The sequence below is a fragment of the Lycorma delicatula genome, chromosome 5, assembly GCF_047948215.1.
Source record: "Lycorma delicatula isolate Av1 chromosome 5, ASM4794821v1, whole genome shotgun sequence".
Classification (NCBI taxonomy): Eukaryota; Metazoa; Arthropoda; class Insecta; order Hemiptera; family Fulgoridae; genus Lycorma; species Lycorma delicatula.
Window position 1 is genome coordinate 89,296,401 of NC_134459.1, and position 14,956 is coordinate 89,311,356.

General features: G+C 28.3%; 1 protein-coding gene across 2 annotated transcripts in view; it reads left to right on the plus strand.

Moving 5' to 3' along the window:
* Positions 1-806: 806 nt before the first annotated feature.
* LOC142325176 (E3 ubiquitin-protein ligase COP1-like) overlaps positions 807-14,956 on the plus strand; it is a 94,021-nt gene continuing 79,871 nt past the window's right edge. Inside the window, exons 1-2 of one of the 2 annotated variants that reach the window (XM_075366597.1) lie at positions 807-943; positions 3,320-3,435. In XM_075366597.1, coding sequence (XP_075222712.1) covers positions 848-943; positions 3,320-3,435 — 212 coding nt within the window. In that variant the 5' untranslated portion in view covers positions 807-847. The remainder of the gene's footprint in view (positions 944-3,319; positions 3,436-14,956) is intronic. The other variant, XM_075366596.1, reaches the window with a different exon arrangement.

Below are 14,956 nucleotides of genomic sequence, written 5' to 3' on the forward strand. Positions count from 1 at the left end.
CTCTCTCTCTCTCTCTCTATACTCCAAACAGTAATCCATTCTTTGAAAAGGTTTCCTTATTTCCACATGTTATCCTTATTTCCATATGTCATTATTATGAACTTTTTGTAATTTTGGTTTACAGTACCATAACCTGTAACCAATTTCTGTCAATTCAATATCTCCAACATGTGTTTATTTGCAGAAATCTTGATTTAATAATCTATAAGACATCAAAATAGACTTAAGTTAAAATAGTTCTACATAGGTTGTGCCATCGCTGTCTAATTGTGCAGTACCCCCTTCAGTCAATTGGCACTCCCAAGCAGTTAATAATTCCAATTATAAAGAAGTCACAGATGACCAACTACAGTTACCTTTTCGAAAATATCCATGGCAAGTAAAAATATAAGGTAAACATTTTGAGAAAGTTTGAGAGAGTTTGAGCATTTTGAGAGAAGTAAGAATGCATTCTGGATTATAATATTCTCTAAGATACTACAGAGAAATTTTGTTAAGTCCATCTAACCAATAAAATTTACTGATTTTATATATATATAATGAGTGTGTGTATTTTTAATAATAGTCAGGGGGTTTTAAAATTTTCTAAGCTTTTTATTTGTTACATGTTACGCTTTCTCTTTTTTTGTTTAGCCTGCGGCACTACCATAAGGTATTATTTATTATTTAAGAGGATGTAAAGTAGTTTTGAAATAAACTTCATTATTTCGTGTTTTTGAGCTCCGTGCTACCATGCAGTTGCAGATTTGCAGGGAAAAATCAGCTGACTTAATAGAGCAACAATTCGTAGTTACAGCGGCATTGAACTTGCGGCTAAGAACGATAACAATATGGCAGTGGTTTCAAAATGGCCCTGGGTCGTGTGTGGACGGCTTCTTCTCCATTTCGTGCAAATTACTTTATTTTAAGGAAATGTAGTAGTACAGCTAGCGATAATGTTAAGGTAATAATTGTAGTATTCACTTATTTTATAACCATCAAATATATTGCTGTTTTTACTTAAGTTATTGCGATAATGAGGAGATGGTCTCTACGTATTTTACAAACATGCCGAGAAAGTTAATTTGCAGAATAGTGATTGACAGATTTTTATTTTAATGTAACCCAATTTGTATTTGCAATTTTTTTGGCTATAAAAAAATCTTAATTTATACATTTGTATGGTGAACGTGATTTTTCGCCTCAATTTCCCAATCTTTTCATATATAAATGGAAGTGCATTCTGCCGTTAAATTTTGTTTAAATCTTATTTTTTCTTTAATATAAGGTTGTTAATTATTTAACCATTTTTTAAGTAATCACTTTTTAAGAAGAAAATCTATTTACTAAATCCCCTACTCTTGTTTTAATTGATATAGTTCAACATTTTTGTGTAATTTGTATTTGTTTATTTTCTAAGCAATTTAGTTTTCATTCTATAGTCATGTAGTTTTTGTGAGTTAATTGGATACTGATGTATTATTAGTTGGTTTTAAATTTTGTTAAATTATTTCAACATAACAGATAACTAGCCAAATGCTAGGTTATGTGATTAATTACAAACTATTTGGTTTACTTATTTCTATAGGAACAGCTATTCATATATTTTCTTCATGTAAGGTAAATAATTGCTGTTACTTTAAAATACTAACCATGCCAGAATTCATGTGCTTTAACCTACCTATTTTTGTTCGCAATCTGATTGTCATAATTACTATTCAACAGTATAATATATGTGGACTACGATTCTTGATTCAGGCTGAAAAATTGTACTTTTGCCTGGTAGTTTTGTTACTCTCATATTTATATGTTACTACATTTTGAAATTAATGTTGGTGATTTCTTGTTATTAAATTCTTTGCAATTTTAAAATGAAGCTTTTAAGTGTTGTATTTACATTTTTTTTAATTATTAAAGATAAACATGCCAAACCCCTTCATATTTAGCTCTGGCACAAATGACCAAAATAGATAGTAAATGCTTCTATGTTTTATATAATTATTTTAATTTGTTTTAATGTGTAATTTATATGTTCCATTACTACTTGCTCTACAAATATATATAATCAGAGATCATGTATAAAATGGGTTATCAATATTTTTGTATAATAAACAACCTAGCAGACATATCAATTATTGTTTAATTTTCTAATAATCATCTGAAGAATGTTATGATTATAAAATAATTCTATTGTAATTAGAAAACAAATACAGGGCGAAATATAAAAGGTCTGTATAACATTTATGAAAAGTGATATCTAAGCTTTTCTTATGATGTAATGCAGCAGAATAATATTGCTGATTAACATCAAGGTAAAAATATTGGTGCTGTAGTTTAAATAATTTTTTTTAAACTCATGATATTTTATTATTAATAAAATATAGGTTACAAATATAACAATTTGCATGGTAACTTGATGTAAAAAATTAATTTACTTAAGCACATTCATAGAGCTTATTATTGCTGATACATTTAGGTAATTTATTAGAATGTTAATGAGATCATTATTTTTAACTAATTTGGTCGTGTATTAATTTTTTGTTGAGTTGTTTTATGTCTTTTATTCTTTATATTTCAGTCATTCTTTCCTATAAAGTTATTTTTTATGTTATTGAAAACTTAGGTAAGATGTGATAAAACCTTTTTAACAGAGTTTTGATCTATTTTTTAACATTAATAAGATTCTGTTTTAGTTAAACCACATTGATGATGGTTTGGTTGCTTTCATGACAGTTTGGTTCAATTGATGTTTTGATTTAGGGGCTCTTAAACTTTTTGTAAAAACTGGTGTTAGTAATATTAATAATTTGTTTTAAAAGTTTTATTCTGTTAATATAATAGACCTTATGTTTTTTCCTTTTAAATTCTGTATTCTTAGATTTTTATTTAAGTTCTACTTAGATACAAGGTAAAGTTTATTTAGAATTATTTTATTTTTCCTGTTGTATGATGTAAGTTAAAACTACTGATTAAGAAGTTATATTTAGGCATTTAAAAGTTATATAGCCTACTGCAGTTTTATTTATTAGGAATTTGTTTATGTTAAAATAAACTATACATGATTTTCATAGTCTTTTCTATTGAAGAATTATTAGTATGTTAGGTTAAGTTAACAGTGAGCAGGATTTAAGTTTTACGGATGATTATTTTTTAATAATCAATGATACTAAAACAGAGGTACAATGATAATACTGATCTACTGTATATTGATAATACAAAATTTCTAATCTTATACTTGATTAAATTATACATATTCCTGATGCAAATTATAATTTATATTTGAACTCATATTTATTTATATATGTATATATAGTGTTAAATAATCTTTGTACTCTTGCAGAAAGGGACGGTTTTTGGTGTCTACACAGGAGAGAAAGATGAAGATGTAATTCTTACATCAGCTGCCAAACAGTTTGATAACACTACACAAGGCAGCTTTATGAAACATTTACACCTGTAAGTGGATTAATTTAATTATTTATTTAATATTGTAATCTTTAATAGTTTGAACTTATTTATGAATGCTATACTGTAGTCTTACAGTACAAATTTGGGAGTTTTTTCAATTATAATTTTAGTGGCAATGGCAGAAACAATTATACAACAAACCTTATCATCTGGTAAAATATGTTTAAGCCAATTATGGATGTGGTATATTACAAGAGTGCCTTATTATGCACCCACTTTGTAAAAATTTCTGTTTGCATTCATGTAAACAGAAATAAGTTTTTTTTTATGTTTATAATCCATGTCCCTAGAGTCTTGCAAGTCATTTTAATTGTCTGTAAAATATATCAAAACAATTTACTCAAAAATTAACTACCAATTTTCTCTTAAACAAAAACCAAGCATTTGCATTGTGGAAATTATATTATTAAAATAAAATTTTCTGATTATTATTTGAAGTAGAACATTCATCTATGAAAACCATACACCTACTTTAAAATAAAGTAATAATGTGAATAAAATTATAAAAAAAAACCTAATTGAACTTGTATAGTTGTCATGGGACTCCTCCTACAGAAAAACGTTGAGAGGAAGTGGTCCTCTGCTGATTGCAGATAGGATATATGATATACCAAAGCTACTCACAGGTTCCTGATGTCAGGAGAAAACACACCACTATGCTTAAGATGTAACTGCCGCTTAACTGTCCGCTACATGCTTGTGAATTGCATATCTTATGTGGCCTTAGTTGTAAATTTGCCCACAAATGAAGTACCTAGAAATATTGTCAAATCCTGGACAATGATAGGAAGTTTTTTGGACCGGATGTTGCTATTTTTACGATGCATTAATATTTTACTTAAAATTTAATATTGTGGTGCATATATTTTGTACTGCTGTTTGAAGAGTTATTTTAATGTAGTTTTTTCTTTTTTTTTAATTGTTATAATATTTATGTTACATAGTCTCTTACATACCTTTTGGATTTTGTTTATTTAAATTTTATATATTTTTTTGTTTTTATTTTTGTGTTTCGTTTTAAAGAAATTTATCTTATTGTTTCGATTCTGACTGTGTTATTAGTTGTAAGTTTTTAGTGATATTTTATTTGTGTTATTAGTTTTCAGTTTTTTTTTTAATCTAGCTTTAGTTTATAATTTTTTTTTGTTCCAAGCAATAATGCATAAGCATTTTTTGCCTTCAAAAAAAATTTAGTTACAAAAAAAAAAATATTTTCATATAATTGATTAATGTTAGCATGTGGTTGTAGTTATTTTATAACAACAAGATACTAAACAGATGAAAGAGATCAAATAAAGTGTTTCGTGGCTGTGTACCATGCCCAAATAGAGATATGGTAAAACCTCTGCTATGGGCATACTTGCAGTATAGTATAGAACAACAATGCATGCCATATAAATTTGCTTTTTCTCATTTTGTTATGCATACAGGCTATTTTTGGTACTATTAAATACATTTTACAACTTGAAAATTTTTATATACATTTGACTACGTAAAATCTTACTATTATGAGACTTGAAACTATTCAATTATAAATATGTAGTGGAAGTACAGATCAATAATAGATAGAATAAATTAATATATATAGTGTTAATGTTTCTGTAAAAAAAAATACTACTTTTCATGTGAAAATATTTAAAAAAAATACATTTCAGGAACCTAGATACATAAAATAATATTTTAAATTTGAAACAAAATAAAAACTGAATAACATGTTAAAAGAATTTTTAATCTCTAGGCATGTGAATATGAATCAGATATAAACTGTACTATTGTATTTACAGTTCACATATGAACATTACTGGGCTGGCATGGAGGGAAGTGGGGATGGATTCTCAAAGTTGAATTTGCGTTTGCATCTCTCTAGTTAGTAGCATCATGACAGAATAAGAGATTCCATTGTCGGTTGTGCAGTGTATTGTGAAGTTTCTCAAGAATGACTAGACTGTGTGCACAGTTCAATATATGACATCATTACCTAAGTCTATGACTGGACCAACAAATTGATTGAGGATGATGTAGAGAGAAGCTGTGGACATAAATTCAAAGACAAGTGTAAAGAATGACAACATTCATTTTATCGATTTGCAACCTCATTGTAGATAATCTGCACCTTACAGTTGTTGAAATTGTTTTGGATATTAATATAATCCTTAGAAGAGCCCATACAGTTATCACAAAGCACCTTGGGCGTTCAGCAAAGTTTGTGTGAAGTGGGTCAAAAACTTTTGTCTCAAAATTAGAAATGGCTTAACAAAAAATTTGCCAAAGCCTCCAAAATCAATTTTGATAAGTGGGAAATAATTTTTTGAATTGAATGAATAGTCACATGTGATGAGATATGGCTCTTTACTAAATTTCTGACCTAAAAATTTGCACACATAGAGAGGTGTAAGAGTGGAGAACCTCCCCCATAAATTTGAAAATGGGTAAATGTGTCAATCTGATGAAAAAGCCCTTGCAACCATCTTTTGGGAGTGGAAAGGTGTATTTTTTGTCCATTTTTTCAACAAATATCACACTCTGATTACTGCATACTACTGTTAGCTCTTGGACAAAATAAAAACCACCCATAGGAATAAAAAGCACCATCAGCACAGCACCTTCTGTAATTCTTCTTCACAACAATGTCAGGCCAAACACATCAGTTAGGGCTGTGGATAAACTGGACAAAATTTATCATAAAATCTTAGAAAATCATCAATACAGTCCAGATTTATTCACCACATAAATTTTGTTTGGTGAACATTGATTCCAGACTGTCAACAAAGTAGAGGAGAGGTTCAAGCTCAATTGACGTCAGACTTATTCTCAAACTTTTTATGAAAAAGGGATCCACAATCTCTTTTTTTGGGAAAAATCTGTAGAAATACTACGTGGAGACTATGCAGAAAAGCAATAAATATGCTTTATATTTTCATTTTGCCCTAATATGTTAAAAAAAAGTCTGGTTTATATTTAATTGACACTCTTATTACATAAAAACTATTATCTTTTTTTATGTAACCTGTTTCTTCTACAGTTATTGTAATTTTCTTTTTATTGAATCAGTGGTAATAATTTCATTAAAATAATCTTTTTCTGTACTTTGAACTATTTGATTGCGGTTTCTATTTTATCAAGTACATCTAACATTGAAAGAACCATTAGCTATTCAATTATTGTCTTCATCTATGTCATTACCAATGTTTTTGTTAATGTTTTCTTGTACTGTCTCTTGGTTTGTTGTTATTTAATGCATTAGTTTTTATTTTCAATATCTACTTTCAAGAGCTTGTGTAGTTTCTAAGTTGTCTTTTAATTAAAATTATTAATTTTTTACAAACAGACCAGAAATTGATAATTTTTCATTTTCTCCTCCTGTAGAAATGTTCTAAGAATTTTCTCTGTAAACGTTTAATGAAAAATTAAAACAATTTATCCCTAGTATAACCCAGGATCACTGTATATTATTCGACAACATTCAAAAGGGGTTTCCAAATCATATCAGATCAGAGTAGTGTCACTTGACAGCATAGTGTAATTAGGAACATAATCTTGTAATTTTTTTTTTGTCTTCAGTCATTTGACTGGTTTGATGCAGCTCTCAAGATTCCCCATCTAGTGCTAGTCGTTTCATTTTAGTATACCCTCTACATCCTACATCCCTAACAATTTGTTTTACATATTCCAAACGTGGCCTGCCTACACAATTTTTCCCTTCTACCTGTCCTTCCAATATTAAAGCGACTATTCCAGGATGCCTTAGTATGTGGCCTATAAGTCTGTCTCTTCTTTTAACTATATTTTTCCAAATTCTTCTTTCTTCATCTATTTGCCCCAATACCTCTTCATTTGTCACTTTATCCACCCATCTGATGTTTAACATTCTCCTATAGCACCACATTTCAAAAGCTTCTAACCTTTTCTTCTCAGATACTCAGATTGTCCAAGTTTCACTTCCATATAAAGCGACACTCCAAACATACACTTTCAAAAATCTTTTCCTGACATTTAAATTAATTTTTGATGTAAACAAATTATATTTCTTACTGAAGGCTCGTTTAGCTTGTGCTATTCGGCATTTTATATCGCTCCTGCTTCGTCCATCTTTAGTAATTCTACTTCCCAAATAACAAAATTCTTCTACCTCCATAATCTTTTCTCCTCCTATTTTCACATTCAGTGGTCCATCTTTGTTATTTCTACTACATTTCATTACTTTTGTTTTAAGCTTCTAACATTCGACGCTCCGACTCGTAGAATGTTATTTTTTACTTTTCTGGTGACCCCTTCCTTAGTAGTCCCCACCCGGAGATCTGAACAGGGGACTATTTTACCTCTGGAATATTTTACCAAGGAAGGCGCCTCCATTATTATTATGTGAAAATGCAGAGAGCCACATTTTCTTGGAAAAAAAAACAGCTGTAGTTTTCCATTGCTTTCAGCTGCGCAGTACTCAGAGGACTGAGTGATGTTGATATGGCCGTTTAAGTCATTGTGACTCACGCCCCTAACAACTACTGAAAGAGCTGCTGCCCTCTTTCAGGAATCATTCCTTAGTCTGGCTCTCAACAGATACCTCTCCGATATGGTTGCACCTTCGGTCCAGCTACTCTGTATCCCTGAGCACTCAAGCCCCCTCACAAACGGCAAGGTCTCATGATTCGTAGAGGAGGAATCCTGTAATAATACCCACAAAATTATTATCTATAAAAATTGAACATATTAGAATAGTGTTGTATACAAGTTAATTCAGATAGTTGAAAAATTATACACCTCAGTGTAACTTAACATTGTTGTAGAATTTCCATATACCAGAATTTGGGATCTATAGTTTGTTCTAAAGAATTATAAATAAACAATCAAAGAAGTAAACATTGTGAGTTTCACAACATTTGTGAGTTTCACTTTGTGGAATTTCCACGGTGTGGAAATTCCAGATTAGGTATGAGTAGATGTTCACTTGATGGCTACTTCTTTAGGATTTTTAAAAATTTGCATGATACTTGAAATTATGCATAACATAAGACATGTCGTCACTAATTGTAAGGAATTTTTACATTCAGTTATAATAATGTTATTGTAGTTATTGATTTACAGTGAAGTCAGGCAAGAAAATTATAGATTTTTAACATAACTGATGTCTGTTGCTAAATTAGACATCAGTTTAGGAAATTGCAAGGATATATCTGTCACAGTTATAAAGTTTACACACAGTTGAGCTGGTATCTTTTTATACTCAAACCATATACGTAAGTTAATAAAAATCATGAAAAATATTAAAAAATTTGCATGTAACTGCAAGAAAAAAATGATTGATTTTTGTAAAATCAATCTTATAAGCTTTATAATTTATAAGCTTTCTTTTTTTTCATGACAGTATAAGTTTATTATTTTTTAAATCTTTTCTCATGCGGAAAACCCCTATTTTTTCTGTAAACTTATAAAAATTAAAAATCCCTTTCGGCATTCTGAAAGGTGGAGGTAGATTTTACCGATTCTAAGTAAGTAATAAAAAAGATTTCCACCTTAAAGTTAAAAAGGTTTCACAGATTTTTCAATACTGTGCCTTTTAAGGGAGGTATGATTTTTTTTGTCTTTGAAACCTCATCCCCCCTCCCCATGGGCCAATGGTTGGTGTTATCAAAAAACTTTACTGAGATAAGTTTTAGGCCCTTATTCAAAGATTAGTAGGAACTTTAAACGAATCTGATAATTTTACTTTACCTTAATAAGATTATAGTGATATTTTGTTTTTTGAAAAAATTTCCCCCATTTCCACCCCATGGTTCAATATTTCCCTTTAACAAACTTGACCAAGATTTTGGGTCATATTTTATGCTTCAATTGATTCAGTTATATATTTTTATTGTTATTTTACTATTCTTTAACGTTGCTAATTTTTCAATGAAAATTTATGGAGAGTTTGTGAATGAAGGTAACTTACATTTATGAATGTAAATAGGATTTATTATTATCTTAAGTTGGGGTACTTTTGATAGCTTTTTGAATGAACAATGCAGGAATATCAGGATTTATTATTTTAAAATAGAAAAATAGTTATTATTTTACAATCTAATTTAAATATGTTACTATAAATTAATCCTTTTACTTAGATCTAACTCAGATTAAGGTGATTGCAATTATTTTATGTCTTAGGAAACAAAAAATTGTTTCTTTGTTATTACCTCACTATTAAATACTTAAGAATCATATAATATATATATCTTTGCTATAAAAAGAAAACTATTCCATATGTAGTTTGATTGTTGTTTATTTTTTACTTAAAATGTAATAATATATTTTTACTGTTTTGTTTTATTTAAATAATAAGAAATTTAAAAAATGTTTAACTCTATAAGCAATTTGTCTAGACAGCAATTTTTGCTGGATTTGCTTGCTGTGGGAAATAAAATTAATGAATCTTTTATCCTGTTACCCAGTTTTAAAGAATAATTGTATTTTTTATTGCTTCTGAAGATTTTGAGTTTTTGGTAGCTTTTAAGGATTACATTTTCAGTTTGGATGTGTTTAGTAGATTAGATTCTTTAGTTTTCTTTCTTAGTGAACAACAAAGCTATTTATTAAATTGAATGTCCTAAAGATAGCTTAAAGACAGGTGATCAAACCCATGGGAAAACTGTGATAATTAAAATAAATTTTAGTCTAAATTAGTGGTAAAATACCATGTATGTTATACTAACACAAATATCCTTACTAATGTAGTTGTAACAGATATGTATGTACATTGTTCTATGATAATTGGAAAAAAAATTGAAAAAAAATTATTTACTTTTTTTCATCATATGTTGTATGCATCTTTTTTATGTTCCTGGAATATATGTTTTATCTTAGTGTAGGAAGGTGTTTGATATTATGGTGTTGGAAAGCTATACTCAGGATGTGCTGAAATTCATTAAAAATATAGGTGCTCCAAAAAGTATACCACTATTTTTTTTATTTCAATTAATACACATTGCAATGTTTTTTGATTATACCATGAGCAATTGAAATGTAATTTATACTGGAACATAACTTGAGAACAAAATATGCACTAAGTGACAGGTCTCATCTTGTTTCATTTCCTTATTACTATGCTCCAAAACCCATTGATCCATGCCTCTCATTTTTTGTTAGTCACCATTTGTTGGGTTGAGTATGCCTGCTATGTTAATGCATTTAAAACTGTGTGCAGTAATATAATTTTTAAACTCAGACATAGTGTAAATGCTAATGAAATTCATTGGCTAATAACTATTTAATAATTGTTCTTTAAATTATTGTTAGTAGGTGGACAATAAAATTGCATGCATCAGAATCTAGTCAAGTGAATATTGAAGATGAACCTCACAATGATCAGTGAGTTTCTATGATTGGTGGTGATGTTTCCACTGGCTTTTAAAATATTTTAGGAAACGTGTCGTGTTTGACAATCTGTAGAGCCAATAATTTTACGACAATAATACTCAGATACACACATCCTTTGCAATTGCTGAGGCTCTTATGAAGTTGAAATTTGAACCTACTCTATACTCAACAAATTTGGCACTGCAATTTTCACGTTTTCATCAAATAGTAGAGGGATATTAAATGTAGTCATTTCAACTGACTGTTCCACAGGTTATGGAACAAGCAAAGTTATCTTTTTTCGTGATTTTCACAATTGCCAGCCTTCATCATTGATGGAATGAGAACTGATTCACCATTGGGAGAAATGTACTGCTATAAATGGTGATGATGTGGAAAAATAAATTTATTTTTTATGACCTCAGTAAAGCATTAATTTATTTTTTACTAATAACAAAGCTTAATAATGTTTATGTTAATCAAAGGAGAAGCTGACAATTTGTTAATGTCATATCTTACAAACCGTAAATAAGGAGTTAATATTTCATACTTTTGATAAGAATATGCATGTAAAATTTAGGACCTAACTTCAAGATATAGAATGTGTAGAGCCTCAGGGAAATGTCTTTGGTCCATTGCTTTTTGTTGTTGACCTTCCTCAAAATCTTGAGCCATTTACTATAACCCTTTTCACTGACGACACAACTGTATCTATCTATATCTGAAGATAGTTATTTAAAAAGAATTAAAAATTTTATGTTAGCAGCTAAAAAAGTTATTTACTGGATGGATTCTAACCATCTAACTTTTAAGTATGGATAAAAATGTTGCATTATACTTCTCAGGTAGATGTAACATTATTGATTTTGTGAATAGAATTTCCATTATGATAAATTGTATTTTTGTAGCCCGCAAAGGAAAATTTCTGGGAGTTTTATTAGATTATAAGTTCCTGTGGGATGATCAAATTGATTTCATTTGTAACAAAATCAAGCTGTATTGTTTTGTTCTGAAGCACCTTAATAAAATGCTAAGCTTGTCTTCATTGTTAAATATTTATTATTTCTACATTTTCTTACAAAAAGTATAATTTAATCTTTTGGGGCTTCCTCAAAAAGTGAATGAGTTGTTAAGTAAGGTATGAAAATGGGCTGTCAAATCATTATCAGGTCCCCATAAGAAGGAATCATATAGAATGTATATTTAGAAAATTAAATATCTTAATGTATCTTTGTGTTTGTATTTATGAATGTGCAATCATTGCTGAAGTAAGTGGTCACTTACTCTTATAAAAAAAACAATATTCACCTTTACCAAACCAGACAATGGAACTATTTTCATATAACCCAACACAATACTTCGGCTTTTGAGAAAGTATCTTATTATGCTTCCATAGCCATTTTTAATTAATTGCCACTTGAAAATTGTCCTCAAATCTATTTTAAAACAATATTAATTAAAAACAAAATAAAAAAATGAAACTAATTTTTAATTAATTAAAAACAAAATAAATACTTATTTCTGAATTTCATTCAATGTGCACACAAATAAGTACTGAAAATAATTTTCAGAAGTAGCTTCTGAATTATAAATTGTTTTCTAGTAATTTTTTATGTTCAGTGTATTTACCTTAATATTATTTCATGTGTTAGTTTTGTTTTTATATTCATAATTTATTTTATGTGATGTGATCTGTATATTTGTATTTCTATGTATCAAAACAAAACAAAAAATTGGTTTCCTATGTCATACTAGATAACAAAAAAAAATTTTAATAAAAAAAAACATTGTAATGAGAACTATTTGAAATAACAAAAATTGTGATATACTTAGGTATAACAGAGTAAAAAAGATATATATATTTTTTGTTTAAGAACATTTTCAATTCAATGCATTTTCAGTTCACTCAAGTATGTCTAATTGAAAGCTTTTAACATCATGCCAAATATCTTCTTGCATCAACCAGGTGCCCAGAAGCTGAAATAAATCTTATATTCCAGACTTTCACCCTATTTTCTCTCTCTCTCTCTCTCTCTCTCTCTCTCTATATATATATATATATATATATATATATATATATATATATATATATATGTGTGTGTGTGTGTGTGTGTGTGTGTGTGTGTGTGTGTGTGCATTTATTTATAATTTTACTGAAATCTTTTTAAGGTATATATTCCTCTGTACTTAAAATGATATATAAGTTATACTAAATAAACTACTTAAAATAAAATATTGAGGTATGACATATTATGAAGATATATATCTTAACTGTAATTTTTCATAAAGTACTTTTCATAGGATCCTCAGTCATGATTAAAGTAATTCCATCATTGCATAATAAAAATTTAAAATAATTAAATAATGAAAATTGCACATTAATTTAAATGAGTGCTGCTATCTGTTGCAGTTTTTATAAGATATTCTTCCTCAAACCCTGTCTGATTGTTTACCAGATCAAAATTTTGTTTGTATATATATATATATATATATGTAATATATTTCTAGTATATTTAATTTTGTCACCATTAATAATTTGTGTTAATATCATAATTAGAATTTTATTGTTTATTAGATGGTCTGCCATATTAGATAAACCAAATTTATTATTTTTGTAATTATTATAATGTCAAGAAATCTAATTATAAAGTATCTATATGTTTTTTTCTACATAATATCATCACAGTCATTATATTTAATTTGATAAATTCCACACAATTGTTTATCTTGATGCAAAACAGTAAGAAAATATACATCATGCATTTATACACTAATAATATCATTGAAAAAATATAAAAATTACAATAAAGAAATATTTAAACCAGCATACAAACCTAATAACCACATAATGAAATATTTAAAAAAACAAAACTAATAATAATAAAATAAATCTGTGTGGAATTTATAAAATTAAAACAAATAGATCCTTTATAACTAAATTTCTTGAACATTGAAGTAATTACAAAAATAATACATTAGGTTTATCTAATAAGGTAGACCATCTAATAAACAATAAACAATCTATATCTGATAGTAACACAAATTTAAAAATATTAGAAACTAATAAAGATGACATAAAATTAAATGTAGTAGAAAAATATTAAATAAATACAAACAAAATTTCAATTTGATAAGCCATCAGACAGGATTTGAGGAAGAAGGTCTTATAAAAACTGCAACAGATAGCAACACTCATTTAATTAATATGCGATTCTCATTATTTTAATATTTTTATTTTAAAATTTTTATTATGCAATAACAGAATTATTTCAATCATGACAGAATGCAGGATCCCACGAAAGTACTTCATGAAAAATTAATGTAAAATATGTCTTATCTTAATATTCTGTAGTAGGGTATTTATTGAATAGGATTTAAATGATGTATGAACAAATGAGGGTCATTCACAATTGAGGAGATAAATGACTGTTGAAAAATCATTATTTATTCGGTGACAATGAAACTAACATTACTTTTCAACATAATCGCTGGCTGCATTTAGGTCCATCTTTCTATAAGCTTTTTTATTCCAGTAGTAAAAAATCGTTCATCTTGGTATCAGGCATTCTTGTACTGTATAGCTGTCCCTGCTTATTGTTGCTGAATTTTGTGCTACTTAAAATTGAGAGAACCAAACAAACAAAAATCTGATGGTGTGAGATCAGGACTGTAAGGTGGGTATGGCAGCACCTCCTGAACGAACTTTTGAATAGCTTCCCATGTCTTTTGAGTGGTGAGGATGGGCATTTTCTTGTAGAAGACTTACACATTTTGAAGGTGAATTAGGAGAGAATCTCATTGAAAAGAATCCTGATTGCGGATTTCACTTAATTTTCTGGCATAATATGTTTTTTCTAAATAATTTAAATAAATTGGCCTGTATTTTACCAAAATATCATTAGTTACTGGCTGATGTGTAAGTTTTGAATTTTTTCCTAGTGTGAACTATGATGTTTCCAGTCCATATTCTGACATTTCAATTCCGATTTAGAATAATGAATCCAAGTCTCATCACAAATTAATTGTGTGATCAAAAAAAAAGCATTACCTTCTGCTAAAAAACATTGTTTAAGTTCCATACAAATGTGGATCTGGATGCCTTTTTGATTTTCAGTTAACTGTCTTAAAATCCAACTTGAACATATTTTACAGTAAATTAACTTATCATGATTAAATTAAG